Genomic DNA, 15,354 nt, shown 5'->3' on the forward strand with positions numbered 1-15,354 from the left:
AAATAGTAGGCACCATGACTATATAGTTTACAACATTCCGCACCCAAACTTGGCAGTTTTATTACATTATGCTCTCACCGGAAATTATTTTTTATCACAAGGATAAAAAAATAGTGCAAGCGCGAGTCAAAGAGTTAAAAAAGGTTTATTCCACAATTGAAAAGAAAGTATGACCTGAGGTTAAATATGGGGTTGGGGCGGTAGATTTTTAAAATGTCATTATCTAAGCGAGACTCCATGCATAGACTTGTTTTTGTCTTTGGAAGGTGAATCCTGTCTAAAAACATTAAATTTCTCTGTAATGGACTATGTTGATATTTAATAGAGTATGTTGAAATGTATCTATCAAACATGCATCTATATATGATCTATCTGTGTACCTCTCAAGTATATATGCATACTTACAGTAAACTGTTACTTGGATTGATTCTTTATCTGTATAATTCTTATGAGGGTAGCTTGTGGCTTCACACATGTAAGTTCCATCATCTTCTCTACTAACATTCAACAGATTTAGGGTTTGCATTTCTGTTCCAACATCGGTAAATTTTTCACCATTTTTAAACCATGTAACATTAGCAGGAGGGTTTCCACCTTCACCTCTGCACAGACATGTGAAGTTATCACCTTTTAATAGCGAAACGGGACTGGAACAATTCAATGTCACATTTGGTTTCTCTGAAATTTATTGATACACATCAATCACCGGAAGTACTTCTTTTCGAAATCAAATTATCAAAAACTACTTCTTGAAATCAATTTTAGCAAACAGTGTATGTACGTTAACATCATCTTTGTTGGTACCGTAGCTATACTGAAGACTTCTAAAACAAATGTTCAAAGGATTATACATAGTGACGTAACTTTACGTGTCACCCTGTTTTATATGCCATCGACTGGTCAAAATAGCGTACAAGCCATTGTAACGCCGGTGATTATTAGACAATTAACTTGCCGGATATTAATTTGCCATTCGCTAGTGATGGTATATCGCAGCACAATTTACATATGTAACAGACTAACAGGTCTTTTAATTACGTCATTCAATTTGAGAATGAATACAAATTTAAGATTAAGAAACGGTGTATTGTGACTCGTACTATAGTGTTGTACTGTGCCAATTTTATATGCCTTTCTTATTTATAGTCATATAGGACAAAGTTAGTTTAACTAAAAATGCACATGATTTTAAAAAAAGAACTTGCCTGCGATGAAGACGGTGACTTCAGAAGAAGTTTGGACGTTTGCTGAAACATGAAACTCGTATTTTCCATCATAACGACGATCAACGTTGTTTAAAACCAACGTGGCTGGTTTTTCAACTTCAATCACAGGAAAACTGACGCGTATCTTAGGATCATCATCATCACTTACAGTAGCAATCACTTTTCTATTGACGGAACCGTCTGTACTTGTGAAACTCCAAGATCGTGAAAACACATCAGATATGTTGTCGTCAAATGACCACTCTATTTTTCCAGTTGATCCTGGTGGGAATGTCAAGCTGTTTCCACTGGATGGTGGATAGATAACTCCTATATACATCATGGAATTAAATCATTTTTGTGAATGAGTGCTCGAAATTCGGACGCGGCGACGAATGCATAATTAATACCATATTATAAAATTATTAACAGGCGAATTGTTTAAATAGCAATTTCTTGGAGAATAATTTAGACACAAATAAAAGCGATGCTAATTTCGATCATTTCATCACATCATTTTAATTCAAGTAACTATCAATTTCATATATGATATAAATTTCATGATGATGATGTAAAGGCGAATTGTACTGAGTAAAAAAAAGGAGAATCGAGAATTATCTCACGTATCAACTTAAATTCTGGTCGAGAAATGATATAATTCGGGCATGTCCCTTATACTCTGAATCCAGCAACCTCATGGCCATGCACGTTCCGCAATCCAACAAATAAAAAAGGCTGGGCGCCTTTCCAAACCTTGACATGGAAATATCAGGCAAATGAGGCCAAACAGATTCATGAAACCAAACGAAGTCATCACGAACTTTGATCCTAGGTAAATTGGAAAAACAAAAAGATCAGGAATTATGATTCACTTTACTTGTTAATATTGAATTGGCAGCTTATCACGAAAATACCTTTTGTGAATACGAATAATTGCAATAAAATCAACAACAAACTATAGATAAAGACGTAGAGAAAACTGAAAAAGACAAATCAGCCGCTCTAGAAACTCACTCTATAGAAATGGATCCTACGGCTGCGCTTCTGCGACCATTTGGTTTGATTTCAGATTTCTTATTATAAACGTTTGGTTCCCTAAACAACCATGCAGAAATACTTAATTGAAATTCTAAGAAAGTACACCGACAATAAAAATAATTCACATTAATCCATATGCATGCAATTTTGTATAGAAAATGCCTTTTCTTACATGTATTGTCTCTGCGTCAGCATTTGCAGATTTCATTACCTCAGCGAAACCAGTAAACACTAAACACAGCCGGCTTATCGGATGAAAGCATGCAATGCTTCAAGTCAAGTCAAAGAAAGAAAACATACTTATGCAAAAAGAAAAAAGTCACACACTTATATTTACAAGAGGGAAAAAACTAAGGGACATGCTACTTATCATTAATATATCAAGTGACAATATAATCATTAATACAACGAAGCCCAAAAGAATACTTGTATGTCTATATATATAGTACTTGAGCTACCTTATCAAGGAAGTAAACGGACAGGTAATAAATATTTTACAATTTATTATTTAAAAGACAGAAGAGACAAGGAAATGATAGTTCGAACGAATGATAGTTTAAACAAATTGAAAAACACCATGTTCAAAAGTTGGTGACAAGACAGAAGATTACCCGCCCTAACAAGAAAAGTTGTGTTTATATGTGAAATGCACAACCCCTGTCAACGCATGTCAATGGAGCTGCGAGATCTCGGCAACTTGCAGAATGTATTCTTGTTTGATATGACCGCAGCGTAAAGGCGGTTTCGAACGAAAATTTTTGCCTGATTTTCTTTTAACTGAACATTTTTTTATTTCGTTCGAAAACTTTATCCTAGTGGATAATTGCCTTAACCGTTTTATCATTTTTAATATAGAAGTATCTCGCTTGCAAAACTGATTACAAAATTTCAGACCTGCGCCGATTTCACTTGGGCTCGTAGCCTCAGCTGGCGCAGCACGGATAAAATCGGTGTTCATGCATCCAAGTTCCAGCTTTTTACATGCATGTCAATAATTTAGTATATATAGTGCATATAATAAACAGATAACTTGATTTCTCATGCATATATATACCAAAAACCTTATCGACTAAATTAGTCAATACTATATATATAGTATAGCTATTTATTATATGGCAAGCGCTTGTTTTGGTTAATTCTGAAATTTGATTGGCTGCTGACAGGTCCGGATTTCCCCGTATTGCCCACGGGCAATACGCAATTCTTATTGCCCTGTGAAAACAAGGCAAAACTCACGGCAAAAACTAACTAAATTTAAACTGAAAAACAGATTAAATTCTTAAACGGAAAATAATGAATTTGAAATAAAAATAATAAATTTATATTTTACAAAATAGAGCGGTTTTTTTTACTTTAGGCTGATGTTTTGGTGTCGTGTGCCCGGATGAGATTGGTCATTAAAATTACTCATAAAGAATTAATCATTACAATGTCTGCATGAAATATGCCATATAATAAAAAACTTACTAACTTCGACTGTTCGGTCTGTACGGTAAAATATCAAACCTCGGTCTTGGTGTATTGACCTCGCTATCGCTCGGTCAATACGGCACGACCTCGGTTTGATATTTTACCGTACAGACCTCACTCTCAGTCAGTAAGTTCTTATTATTATATGACTAGTGTTTGTTTTTGTAAATCCTGCAATTTGATTGGCTGCTGACGAGGCGGGATTTTCCCATATTGCCCACGGGCAATACGCTCAATTTTTATTGCCCTCGGGAAAAACAACAGCAATTCGAAATGAATTATTATTCGTGTTTATGGTTTTCCCAAATTAAGTCATATAATAAATAACTTACTGACTTCGATTGTTCGGTCTGTACTGTAAAATATCAAACCTCGGTCGTGCCGTATTGACCTCGCTATCGCTCGGTCAATACGGCACGACCTCGGTTTGATATTTTACCGTACAGACCTCACTCTCAGTCAGTAAGTTCTTAATACAATATAGAGGGTAAATCAGTTATGATTTTTTGCACTACATTCGATGCAGGTAAATTCTAGAGGTTCAGTAAAGGGTCTTAATTTCGAGTGGAATCATACACACTTCAAATTCAGGCCAGGAACAGTTGATGGATACACTTTATAGTAGACTCATTATAGTTGACTCATTTTTCATTAACTGTTCCTGGCTTGAATTTGAAATGTGTATAATTGCACTCGAAATTAAGACCCTTTAAGGCGGATTTCCACTTACAGCGAAATTGTTCGCTAGCGAAATATTTGCATATTTTCTTTTGAATTTTAACAGCATGTATAAATAAATTAGTACGACTTGACGGTTCTCAATTGAAAAGAAAGTATGCAAATATATATTTCGCTACTTCCAGCGAACGATTTCGCTGTAAGTGGAAAATCGCCTTTAAATTTCTAGTATATATACTATGTAGTTAAAAGTTTCTTGCATTATTTGCATTGCATGGAGAAAATTATTGATAGAAAAATTACTTTACCCAAATACTTTAATTGGTCTACCCTACTATAAGAGACAGCTACATTGAGTTTCGTTATCGGGTTATAAACACACTTCTATATATAGAGGCCAAATATTTTATATTGTATATTCAAAAATATTTTGCCAATTGAAACTTTCTGACCAAAACAGCTTTAGGGAAATATTAGCTTATTAAACACACTCGAGTGTGTTATAAACCTTATGAATATAGATGCAGCCTGCAGGCAATTATTCACACACCACAACAGCATAATAATACATCGTCTGTATATAAAAGCAACGTACTTATAACACGCCGTATATACCATGCTATTAATTCTACAGCGTTCATTCTTCAAAAAGTTATATTTATATATTTGTGACGGTTTTTGTCCTTCAAGCGTGGTGCATGTTGATGATACTTTGTTGACAACGATCTATTTTACAAATGGTCTTAAGATTTAACTCTCAATTATAGTTGCAGGCAGGTATCAGCTAGTGACTTTAACTAGGAAAGACAATGTCTGCCCGTGTCTAAGTTGTTTTCAACCAATACATTTTACGTGGATATCGCATAAATACTCTTTCAATACCAAGCAATACTAAGATACAGAATACAATAATAACATACCTCTTATACAATATATTACTTGGTCTAGATTCTAGAATTGCTCAAGTTTTGTTTGATTAGTTTGTTCCTTGATTTACTTCCTGGTTGGCAAACATACCAACAAGTTTTGGTCACTACTGAAAAATTCCTCGATAAGTGTTTTGAAATTCCTTGATGGTTTTACAAATTAAGGACACAATTCCGAGCTGTTGGCTGGACAGATTGCTCAATGAAACCAGCAAAATAGGCTGATTTTCAAACTTTTTTGGAAGAATGCTACCTTAAAATAGGAACGGAATTGACTGGTCTAACCATAAATCTGATAGTAGTCGTAACGCGGTAACTCTATATATAACTCTATAAGATAAATTGATTCTGCAAAATTCAGTAAATTGTGATTGACATTGTCATTGTGCATGTCCGCCACAATATATAAATTGCGTTTGGGATAGCGGGCTGTCAGAAGCTAAAGCATACCCAAATTCCTGTGTGCAAGAGGAGACAAACTAACCACTCAGTGGCTCAGTTGTATTTGCATATTGTTATAAAAACGTAACGTCTGAAAAAAAAATAGTTTAGTCGACCCCTTCTACTAATTTTCTTGCTCGAAACGTAAAATTTTTCGTTTATGCAGGCGGCTTGCCTGTTTATATGAGAGGCGGGACGAGACAATGTCAATGACCAGGATCTCGCCTTGTATATATGTTTGTATAATATCTTTCGTGCGTTGTTTATATGAAAGCGGAATAATTTTTGTCCCGTCCCGCCATGCAGGGCAGAATCCCGCTTTGAGCAAGCGCGATCCCGGTTGAAGCAGGACGTTTTTTGTCGTATAAACGCTCGATTTCGCTTGACCGCGGCAATAGTTACGCTGACATTGCATTATTTGATCAATGTCACTGAACAATATGGTATTCCCGGGGGAAATACCCGTCCCGGGCATGCCCGCGAGAGAACATCCTTTGAAAAACAATCGTGTAAACGCGGGATGAAAAAATATTCCGTCCCGCCTCCCATGATAAACAGGGCCCTATAATGATGAAAAAAATTCAATATTCCTTTAACTTAATTTTGCATGTATTGCATGTTTCACAACAATATTATAGTTTGCAGCAGTATTATTACTATTATCTCATGGGGAATATATAGCTATTGTTTCCAGCATATATAAACGTAACGGCGGCTGTAGGATATTCCTGTTCGAAATCGTGTTGTTTTTAGTTCGTTGTCAATGATATTCATTTGTGTTGTTTAAACGTAATTTTCGTGTAACCCTTAAAGGGTTCGCTATATTTGGCGTAAGCTGTTGCCATTGTTTGATGTGTTTGTCAGTTTGTGCTTGTGCGTGTTTGTATTGTGTCTGATGTCAACATATTTATAATTGGCAAAGCTTAATAAAAAATAAAAAAGTATAGCACTTGATTCAGCCAATGGAAAGCTATAAAACAAAAACCTTTACCTTTGATTCCTTGATGCAGACTCATAGCAATACGTTTTCCGATTGACTTCTCTTTATTTAATTGTTTTCAAAATTCTGACAAAATTTACTAAAAATTGCTAATCAGTTTAGGGGAGGTGGGGGGAAGTTGCTCGACAAAATATCTCATTTGAGGAATAATTCACTCATTTGAAGAATAATTTTTCCAACGTTAGGAAAAATAATTCTCATGCGTTAAGTTGTATCAAAATCCGTGATTCCGAGTGCTAAATATTTCTTACTTCAAGAAATTAAGTTGTAAGCGAGATTTTGTTTCTATAAATAGCCAATGATTTTGATACTAATCAAAAACTTGACTCCGTCTTTCATAGCGCGTTATTCCAAGAAAAACGTCCATTTTTGAATTGGCAATAAAAATCGTTGTGATTCGGTTTGTTGATGTGCATAATAAGACATATGTTGCAGTGTTACCTTTTACTGAAGATGTGGGAGAAATGCTCGAGCTTGATGTCATTATGGTCGATGATGGCAGCATGCTTGGTGATGACGGTCCTGCAGTTATAGTTTCTCAATAAATAAAAAAAAACTAATTAAATTTTAAAAAAGTCATTAAAACATCAACTATGCCATTATGAATCATAAGCGAATAATTCTAAAATTCATCATCAAAGAACGCACGTTTAAGTTATCCGAACAAAAACATTTTTGAAAAATTGGGAATTAAAATCACTGTAATTTGGTTTGTTGATGTGCATAAAGACATGGCGTGTTACCTTTTAGTGAAGATGTCGAAGAAATGTCCGAGCTTGTTACTGTTTGTGATGGTGACGTTATTTCTGATGTCATTATGGTCGATGATGGCAGCATGGTTGATGGCAACAGTCCTGTAATGGTTTCGCAATAAATAAAAGAGAAAAGGAATACAAGCTATACTAAAAACTTCTAAAAAAAATGTTCAAAGTATTATACAGAAGAGTGACTCAAGTTTAGGTGTCCCCTGTTTATATATCGCAGCACAATTTACATTTATTCAATTTGCAAATTATGAATACAAATTTAGGTTTAAGAGACGGTGTATTGTCCCTTGTACTATAGTGTGGCATTGCATGGGCCAATTTTATATGCCTTTCTTATACAGCCATAGGACAAACTTAGTTGAGCTGACAAACGAACTTTTAAAAACGAATTTGCCTGCCATGAAGACGGTCACTTCAGAAGAAGATTCGGTAGATGACTGAACTCGAAACTCGTATTTTCCATCATAACGATGATCAACGTTCTTTAAAACCAACGTGGCTGGTTTTTCCACTGCAATCACAGGAAAACTGACGCGTATCTTAGGATTATCATCATCACTTACAGTAGCAATCGTTTTGTCTTTGAATGAACCGTCTGTACTTGTAAAAGCCCAAGATCTTGAAAACACATCAGATATGTTGTCGTCAAATGACCACTCTATTTTCCCAGTTGATCCTGGTAGGAATGTCAAGCTGCCTCCACTGCATGGATGGCGGAAAGACAACTCCTAAATATCATGGAATTAAACCTTTTTTGTGAATGAGTGCTCGAAATTTCGGACGCGGCGACGGATGCATGCATAAAATAGCCATATATAATTAATACCATGCATGTGCATAAATAATTATTAACAGTCGAATTGTTTAAATAGCAATTTCTTCGAGAAAAATCTAGACACAAATAAATTTTAAAGTAACTACCAATTTCATATATGATATAAATTTCATGATGATGATGAAAAGGCGAATTGTACTGAGAAAATAATAAGGAGAATTATCTCACCGATCAACATAAATTCTGATCGAGAAATCATATATTTCGGGCTACTCTGAGTCTAGCAAAGACATGGCCCGATTATTACGACAGAATACTTTCCAAGCCAAGGCGCCATTATTCATATAGGTTTAATACTTATTGTAATCCTCGAGCAGAAGCTATATATTCCAAAATATACTATAAACGTACGTGGATAAAACCATGAATATGGTATTTGGAGAAGTTATAGATAATACTGTCGAATTTTATTGTACAATATTCAATACATGGATGTGGTTAAAGTAATTTTAGACACTAAACAAATTATCATGACCATGCACGTTCTGCAATCCAACAAATAAAAAAAAGCTGGGAGCGCTTTCCAAACCTTGACATGGAAATATCAGGCAAATGAGGCCAAACAGATTCATGAAACAAAACGAAATCATCACGAGCTTTGCACCCCAGGTAAATTGGAAAAAAAAGGAGTTATGATTCACTATATATACTTGTTATTCTTGAATTGGCAGCTGACATAATTAACATAATTATGTAAAAAGAACATAATTATGTAAAAAGAAAAAAAGTTACACATTTATATTTACAAGAGGGAAAAAATAAGGAACATGCAGTATATCATTAATATATACTAAGGGACAGTATACCATTAACACAACGAAGCCCAAAAGAATACTTGTCTGTCTATATATATAATACTTGAGCTATCTTATCAAGGAAGTAAACGGACGGGTAATTAATATCTTACAATTTATTATTTCAAATACAGAAGAGACAAGGAAATGATAGTTCGAAAGAATGTTAGTTTAAAAAAATTGCGCCTGATTGAAATTCGCTTTAATACACCATGTTCAAAAGTTAACGTTGGTGACAAGACAGAAGATTACCCACCCTAACAAGAAAAGTTGTGTTTATATGTGGAATGCACAAGCCCTGTCAACGCATGTCAATGGAGCTACGAGATCTCGGCAACTTGCAGAAAGTATATACTTGCTTGATATGACCGCAGCGTAAAGACTGTTTCGAAGGAGAATTTTGCCCGAATTGCACATTTCTTTGATTTCGTTCGATCGAAAACTTCATCCTAGTGGATAATTGCCTTAACCGTTTCATTATTTTCTAATATGGAAGTATCTCGCTTGCAAATTTCTCCTACGCCGATTTTACTTGGGCTCGTATATAGCCTCGGATCAGCTGGCTCAACACGGATAAAATCGGTACATGCATGCCAATAATTTAGTATATAGTACATATAAACAGATAACTTGATTTCTCATATATATTTCTTATACAATATATACACCCATTTGCAAAAACGTTGGCCGCAGATAGATAGATAGAAAGATACTCGAAGTCTAATTAGAATTGCATATGTTGTGTAATATGACACCGAGTGGCAGCCTGCCATGCATGGCAAGCATAAAATTCTATTTGATCACGGTAGTATACCGAAGGCCGTGGGTTTAAATCCTGCCGTGGTCAAGTAGAATTTTCTGCTTGCCATGGCAGGCTGCCACCCGGTGTCATATCCTATTAAAAAAATATTATATCTATATATACACCCATTTGCAAAAACGTCCTTCCCTTCCCCTAAAATCCTTCCCTTCCCGAGTACCATCTACAAAATAATATATATATTATTGAATATATCACTGAATTAGTGAATACTATAGCTAAATACTGTAAATAGTTCAAAGTTTCTTGCATGGAGATGTTGAGAAAATTATTGGTGTTGATACTTTGTTGACAACGATCTATTTTACCGTGGTCTTAAGATTTAACTCTCAACAAGACGCCGTTCTGGCGTTAACTCCGGCGCACGTGCCAGTCTTCAATACAGAGCTTCTGAACATACACAATACAGTTCGCGTATTGTTTCGCATACATATTCGCATTTAGATGCCTTACGAACCTAAATGTTCGATCGCGAAATTCAGAAGCACATCGCAGTATAGAAGTTCAATTGTTCAAAAATTTAAATAAACCGCATGATACATTCGCTTACACTTTGCCTTTGGAATTCGCGCTTATATAGTTGTATTAAATCTTCGATCCTGTGCAAACTACGCGACGTGTCAACGCGCCCATACACGACCACATCATCTTGTTAAACGGCGAAATAGCAGCGATATTATTAAAATAGGACCGGGTCTACATGTATTAAATATATTCTTACCCCAATTCAATCTAAACTTAATCGAACAGCATGAAAAGAACGGTTTATTTGTTCCTCTTGGAGGAATTGCCGTATCATGCGAGCGAAATCGAATCGCGCATTGGAAAATTAGCCAAAGCTGTGCACCACAACTCTTGGGAGATAAGACTGGGACGTAGATAAATACGGTCACATACACGTTTTAAATACTAGTATATTTCGCGCCATTACAGACTTGCGACGACAAAAAATAAAAAAAAAAAAAACAAACAAAAACAAAACAAAACCGGGGCGAATTTTCAACTCCGTCGCTGACGCCGGAGTAATTATAGTTGCATGCAAGTATCAGCTAGCGACTGAATTGAATTGTTAAACTATATAGGAAAGACAATGTTTGCCCGTGTTTAAGTTGTTTTCAACCAATACATTTTACGTGGATATCGCACAAATACTCTTTCAATACCAAGCAATACTAAGACACAGAATACAATAATAACATACCTCTTATACAATATATTACTTGGTCTAGATTCTAGAATTGCTCAAGTTTTGTTTGACTAGTTTGATCCTTGATTTACTTGCTGGTTGGCAAACATACCAACAAGTATTTGGTCACTACCGAAGAATTCCTCGATAAGTGCTTTGAAATTCCTTGTATGTTCTACAAAGTACACAATTCCGAGCTGCTGGCTCGATGAATAGATTGCTCAATGAAACCAGCAAAATAAGGTGATTTTCAAACTTTTTTGGTAGAATGCTACCATAAAACAGCAACGGAATTGACTGGTCTAACCATAAATAGTAAACGTAACGCGGTAACTCTATATACGAGATGACTGTTTCAGATATTATTGATATGTGTATATAATAGTATATAATAGAGTCTCTTTTGTCTTTGTATGTAATAGGTAAACACACGACCCCACAAGCTTTGCTTTAATTTGTATCGTGCTTAAATAAAATTTATTGTATTGTATTGTATTGTATATAACTCTATAAGATAAATTGATTCTGCAGAATTCAGTAGATTGTGAATGACATTGTGCAAGTGCACCATAATATATAAATTGCGTAGAGCGCTTTCAGAAGCTAAAACATATACGGAAATTTCTGTGTGACAAACTAACCACTCCGGTGTACTTGCATCTTGTCATAAAAACGTAACGTCTGCCAAAATTAAGAACAAAAAGTTTAGTCTAAAAAAATGAAGGTAGTTCAACTTTGCCTACACTGGCAATAACAAAAAAAATTAAAAACAGTGATATAACAAAAAAAAATTAAAAACAGTGATATAGTTTCCACACTGTGGCTAGGCTGTTGTTTTCCCATGCATCGGTCAAAATTGTTACACTGAAGATGGTTATAAGCTCCTCAAGGTATGAGAGTGATACAGATTTTTGAATAGCTCGTGTCGTGCAATCAACAGTAATTCAATCAAAGTTTCTGCAATCAACAGTAATTGTAGGCACATATGTTAAGAGTTGTCGACAAATGACTGGGTGTCACCTTCAAGTTACACTTGCTCTTCAAATAGGCAAGTCAAGTCAACAACTTTAGGTTCATGTTAAAGATTGATAGTTGTTTTCGACATCTCTTGCTTTTTTAACTCGGTATAATTTGACTCATCGTCATTTACACCGTCATTTCTCGCAGCATTTACCCTCAGTGACTGGTAATTGTCTTCTTTGTTCATTTTTGGACCAGGAACTGGTCCCTAACCGGTGCTAATTTTCTTGTTGTTGTTGTTAGGGGGCGACGCTCTTAAAAAAACCTCTAAGGCTCTAGCATTACTTGTTTGATCGGAATGAAACTTGGCACAATTATTCTAAGCAATATTCCGCATCGATTGACGGAGTTCGAATTTTTACTTTTGACCTTTGAAGCAAGTTACAAGCAATTCTTGATATATTTGCAGCAAATAATATATACATATCATTGATATTCAGCCTATATATAAGCACAGTTAATAGAAATAGGAATATAAGTAAACGCAAACGATTAGAAATACATTGTCCTCTCCATTGTTATAAATACAATGCAGTTCAGAAATTAAACTCGGTTACTTAGTTCCTGGTCCACTATAGTACGATCGTACTTGTTTTTAAGATCCAGCTCTTGGTAAGTTTGATTAAGGCGGAGGTGTTTGAGGCCCACGTTTTGATAGTTTATATTCTCTATATCCACGACGAGCAAGAAAGGCAAGGTAGGAAATCATTATTCCGATGATAATTCCAAGTATCACAGGCGCAAGAATGACGTACCACTCAGTTTCACTATTGCGATCGTCTTGTTTATTTTCTAAAAATTGGAACACACGACATTATACTATCGATAATACAATAACATTAACTACATTTTAATATCTAATCATACACAAGAATTAATGGCTTTCACAAAATAAAAACATGGCGTGGTGGCAGCATTCTCATTCACCAAGATGCATTTCTAGCATCAAGAACTAGTAAAACACTGCATGGTAATGACTTGAAATTTTAAACCAATTCAGAAAAAAAACCATCTCTATGATTTTATGACCACTGTCGGTGGTCTCAGCTCCACAAAACAATATGTTTCCCTCGGATCAGTCAATAAGTTTTAAATATACGCTAACAACATAATGATAATAATAATAATAATTTAATACTTATATAGCCCTATTTACAGTGACAGATCAATAGCGATATAAGATATAATCTTACCATTGACCCGTAGGAATATGGAAAAAGAATCGTTTCCCAAATGATTTTTTGCAACGCACTTGTACGTTCCTGCATGAGTCCAGTTCACTTGAAATATGTTATACGTCATCATGCAACTTTCAACTTTTGTATCGTTGTGGAGTATGATGATATTTGGATCAGGAAGCCCATACGATAAACATGTTACGGTTAAGAATTGATTAATCACAGCTGGAAACGATGAGAACTTAATAGTTGTACCAACAGGTTTATCTATAGGATACATATGAAACGAATAGTATAGATAGCTATGAAAACTATACATAGACCCAGGGTAAGTTGCCTCCGTACTTGTTGAAACAAACGTCGCGAGGCTTATTAAACGGCTTGTTGTATATATATGTATCCATGTATATATATCGACGTTGGTGGTATAATTCGGTACTACGGGGAATTCTTTTGGAACGATTATAAAATACGAGGCGAAACCTTAAAACATCGCATAGAAACGTGCAAATAAAAATAAACAGTAAAATTAACCTCGAAAAACGGGAGAGGGGTTTGTAAAAATCTCATTTTGAAAGGCTTGTGCAAGCATGAATAACTTGTTGAAAATGAGTTTTGATTTTATGGAATGAAGGTTTAGGTTTTTTAATTCATTTTTAACAAGTTATTCATGCTTGTACAAGCCATTCAAAATGAGGTTTTCACAAACCCCTCTCCCGTTTTCCAAGGTTAAATTTCCTGTTTGTTTTTAGTATTACATTGAACTGACACTAACGTATTGCACGATGCTATGCGATGTTTTGATAACTTTATAGTTTAATAAATATTTCAAAATTGTCCACATTTTTCAGATTCCACCTGTATACATATGGGCACACTTAAGCTCTTAGAAGTAAACACTTATTATTGCCTAAGTTTATTAATAATATTTTATGAATTGATTCCATCATATATTATAGGCAAATCCAATTGACTGCATAAAACGCAAATTTAAGTAATTAAAACATCCTAGCCTTTTATTTTGAAATTAAATGAAAAACTAACTTTTGCTTTAAAAATTAAATCTCAGATACTGCAGTGAACCAAACAATTTGGAATATTCTAAATTGTAGGCAATTAAATGCAATCTGAATAGATATAAACACTTGAATCATTTTATGTCATAAACAACAATTTTGATATCTTTTAGGCTGGCCTTACAATATTTTATCTGTGACATATTAATATATACTTACAGTAAACTGTTACTTTGATTGAGTTTTCATCCTGTGCTATAACGTGACTTTTGCCAACACATGTGTAAATTCCACTGTCTTCTTTAGTAACATTATAGAGGTTTAATGTCTTCATTTCTTTTCCAATCCCACCAATCCGGGTGCTATTTTTATACCAAGTACAATTTGCTGGAGGAATACCATCTTCACATTTACAATTACATGTAACTGTATCGCCTTCCTTTACGGTGATTGGAGAAGAACAATTTATTGACACATTCGGTTTTGCTGAAAGGAAACAATACCTTGTGTTCGTCACCATGATTAAATTTTGTTTGGCGCGCCAGTAAATTGAAAGCAAAGAACACTGCATCAAAATGATTTTTTCATCATGATTTTTCGTATGCGTATAAGTTGGGACAAAAAATTTAAAGTTATTTTATAGCTAAACATGGTGTTTAATTTGACTCTTATACACTTTCATTCCATACTTTGGGTGTTAGCGTTCCCGAAATCTCCGCTAGAATGCATGTGTTTGCAGTGCAGAGTGTGAGGAGAAATTGACACAAAAATACAGAGGGAGGGGGAGGGGGGAAGAAGTTTGGTGTTTAATTGCCTAGCCGGGACCCAGGCCACCAGTGTGACTCGAGAGAAGGTTTTTGGTAAACATTCTGAGACTCTTAAGGGCGATTTGCGCTTAAAGGTAATTTTTGACACAGGTAACAAAAAGAATATAAATCACCACCACAGCAAAGAAAGAGCACACTATATTATTAGTACTA

At 35.0% G+C, this 15,354-nt stretch overlaps 1 protein-coding gene across 1 annotated transcript; it reads right to left on the reverse strand.

Moving 5' to 3' along the window:
• Positions 1-286: 286 nt before the first annotated feature.
• On the reverse strand, positions 287-8,637 carry LOC114522774. Its single transcript, XM_028543522.1, has 7 exons — positions 8,608-8,637; positions 7,920-8,253; positions 7,502-7,612; positions 1,959-2,033; positions 1,206-1,535; positions 406-678; positions 287-306 (listed from the first exon to the last, which is right to left on the reverse strand). The coding sequence occupies exons 1-7, from the start codon at positions 8,635-8,637 to the stop codon at positions 287-289; spliced, it is 1,173 nt and encodes a 390-aa protein (XP_028399323.1).
• Positions 8,638-15,354: the final 6,717 nt, after the last annotated feature.

Source organism: Dendronephthya gigantea, unplaced genomic scaffold (genome assembly GCF_004324835.1).
Source record: "Dendronephthya gigantea isolate DGI-Jeju-01 unplaced genomic scaffold, DenGig_1.0 000024F, whole genome shotgun sequence".
NCBI lineage: Eukaryota > Metazoa > Cnidaria > Anthozoa > Malacalcyonacea > Nephtheidae > Dendronephthya > Dendronephthya gigantea.

Bases quoted from the DNA above. Each gene is read 5' to 3' on its own strand.
- LOC114522774 (XM_028543522.1), bottom strand. From the start codon at position 8,637: ATGGCGCCTTGGCTTGGAAAGTATTCTGTC. The intron at 8,254-8,607 runs GTAATAATCGGG...CATGATATTTAG, and splicing joins GGCTTGGAAAGTATTCTGTC to GAGTTGTCTTTCCGCCATCC. The intron at 7,613-7,919 runs GCAAATTCGTTT...AAACCATTACAG, and splicing joins AGTGACCGTCTTCATGGCAG to GACTGTTGCCATCAACCATG.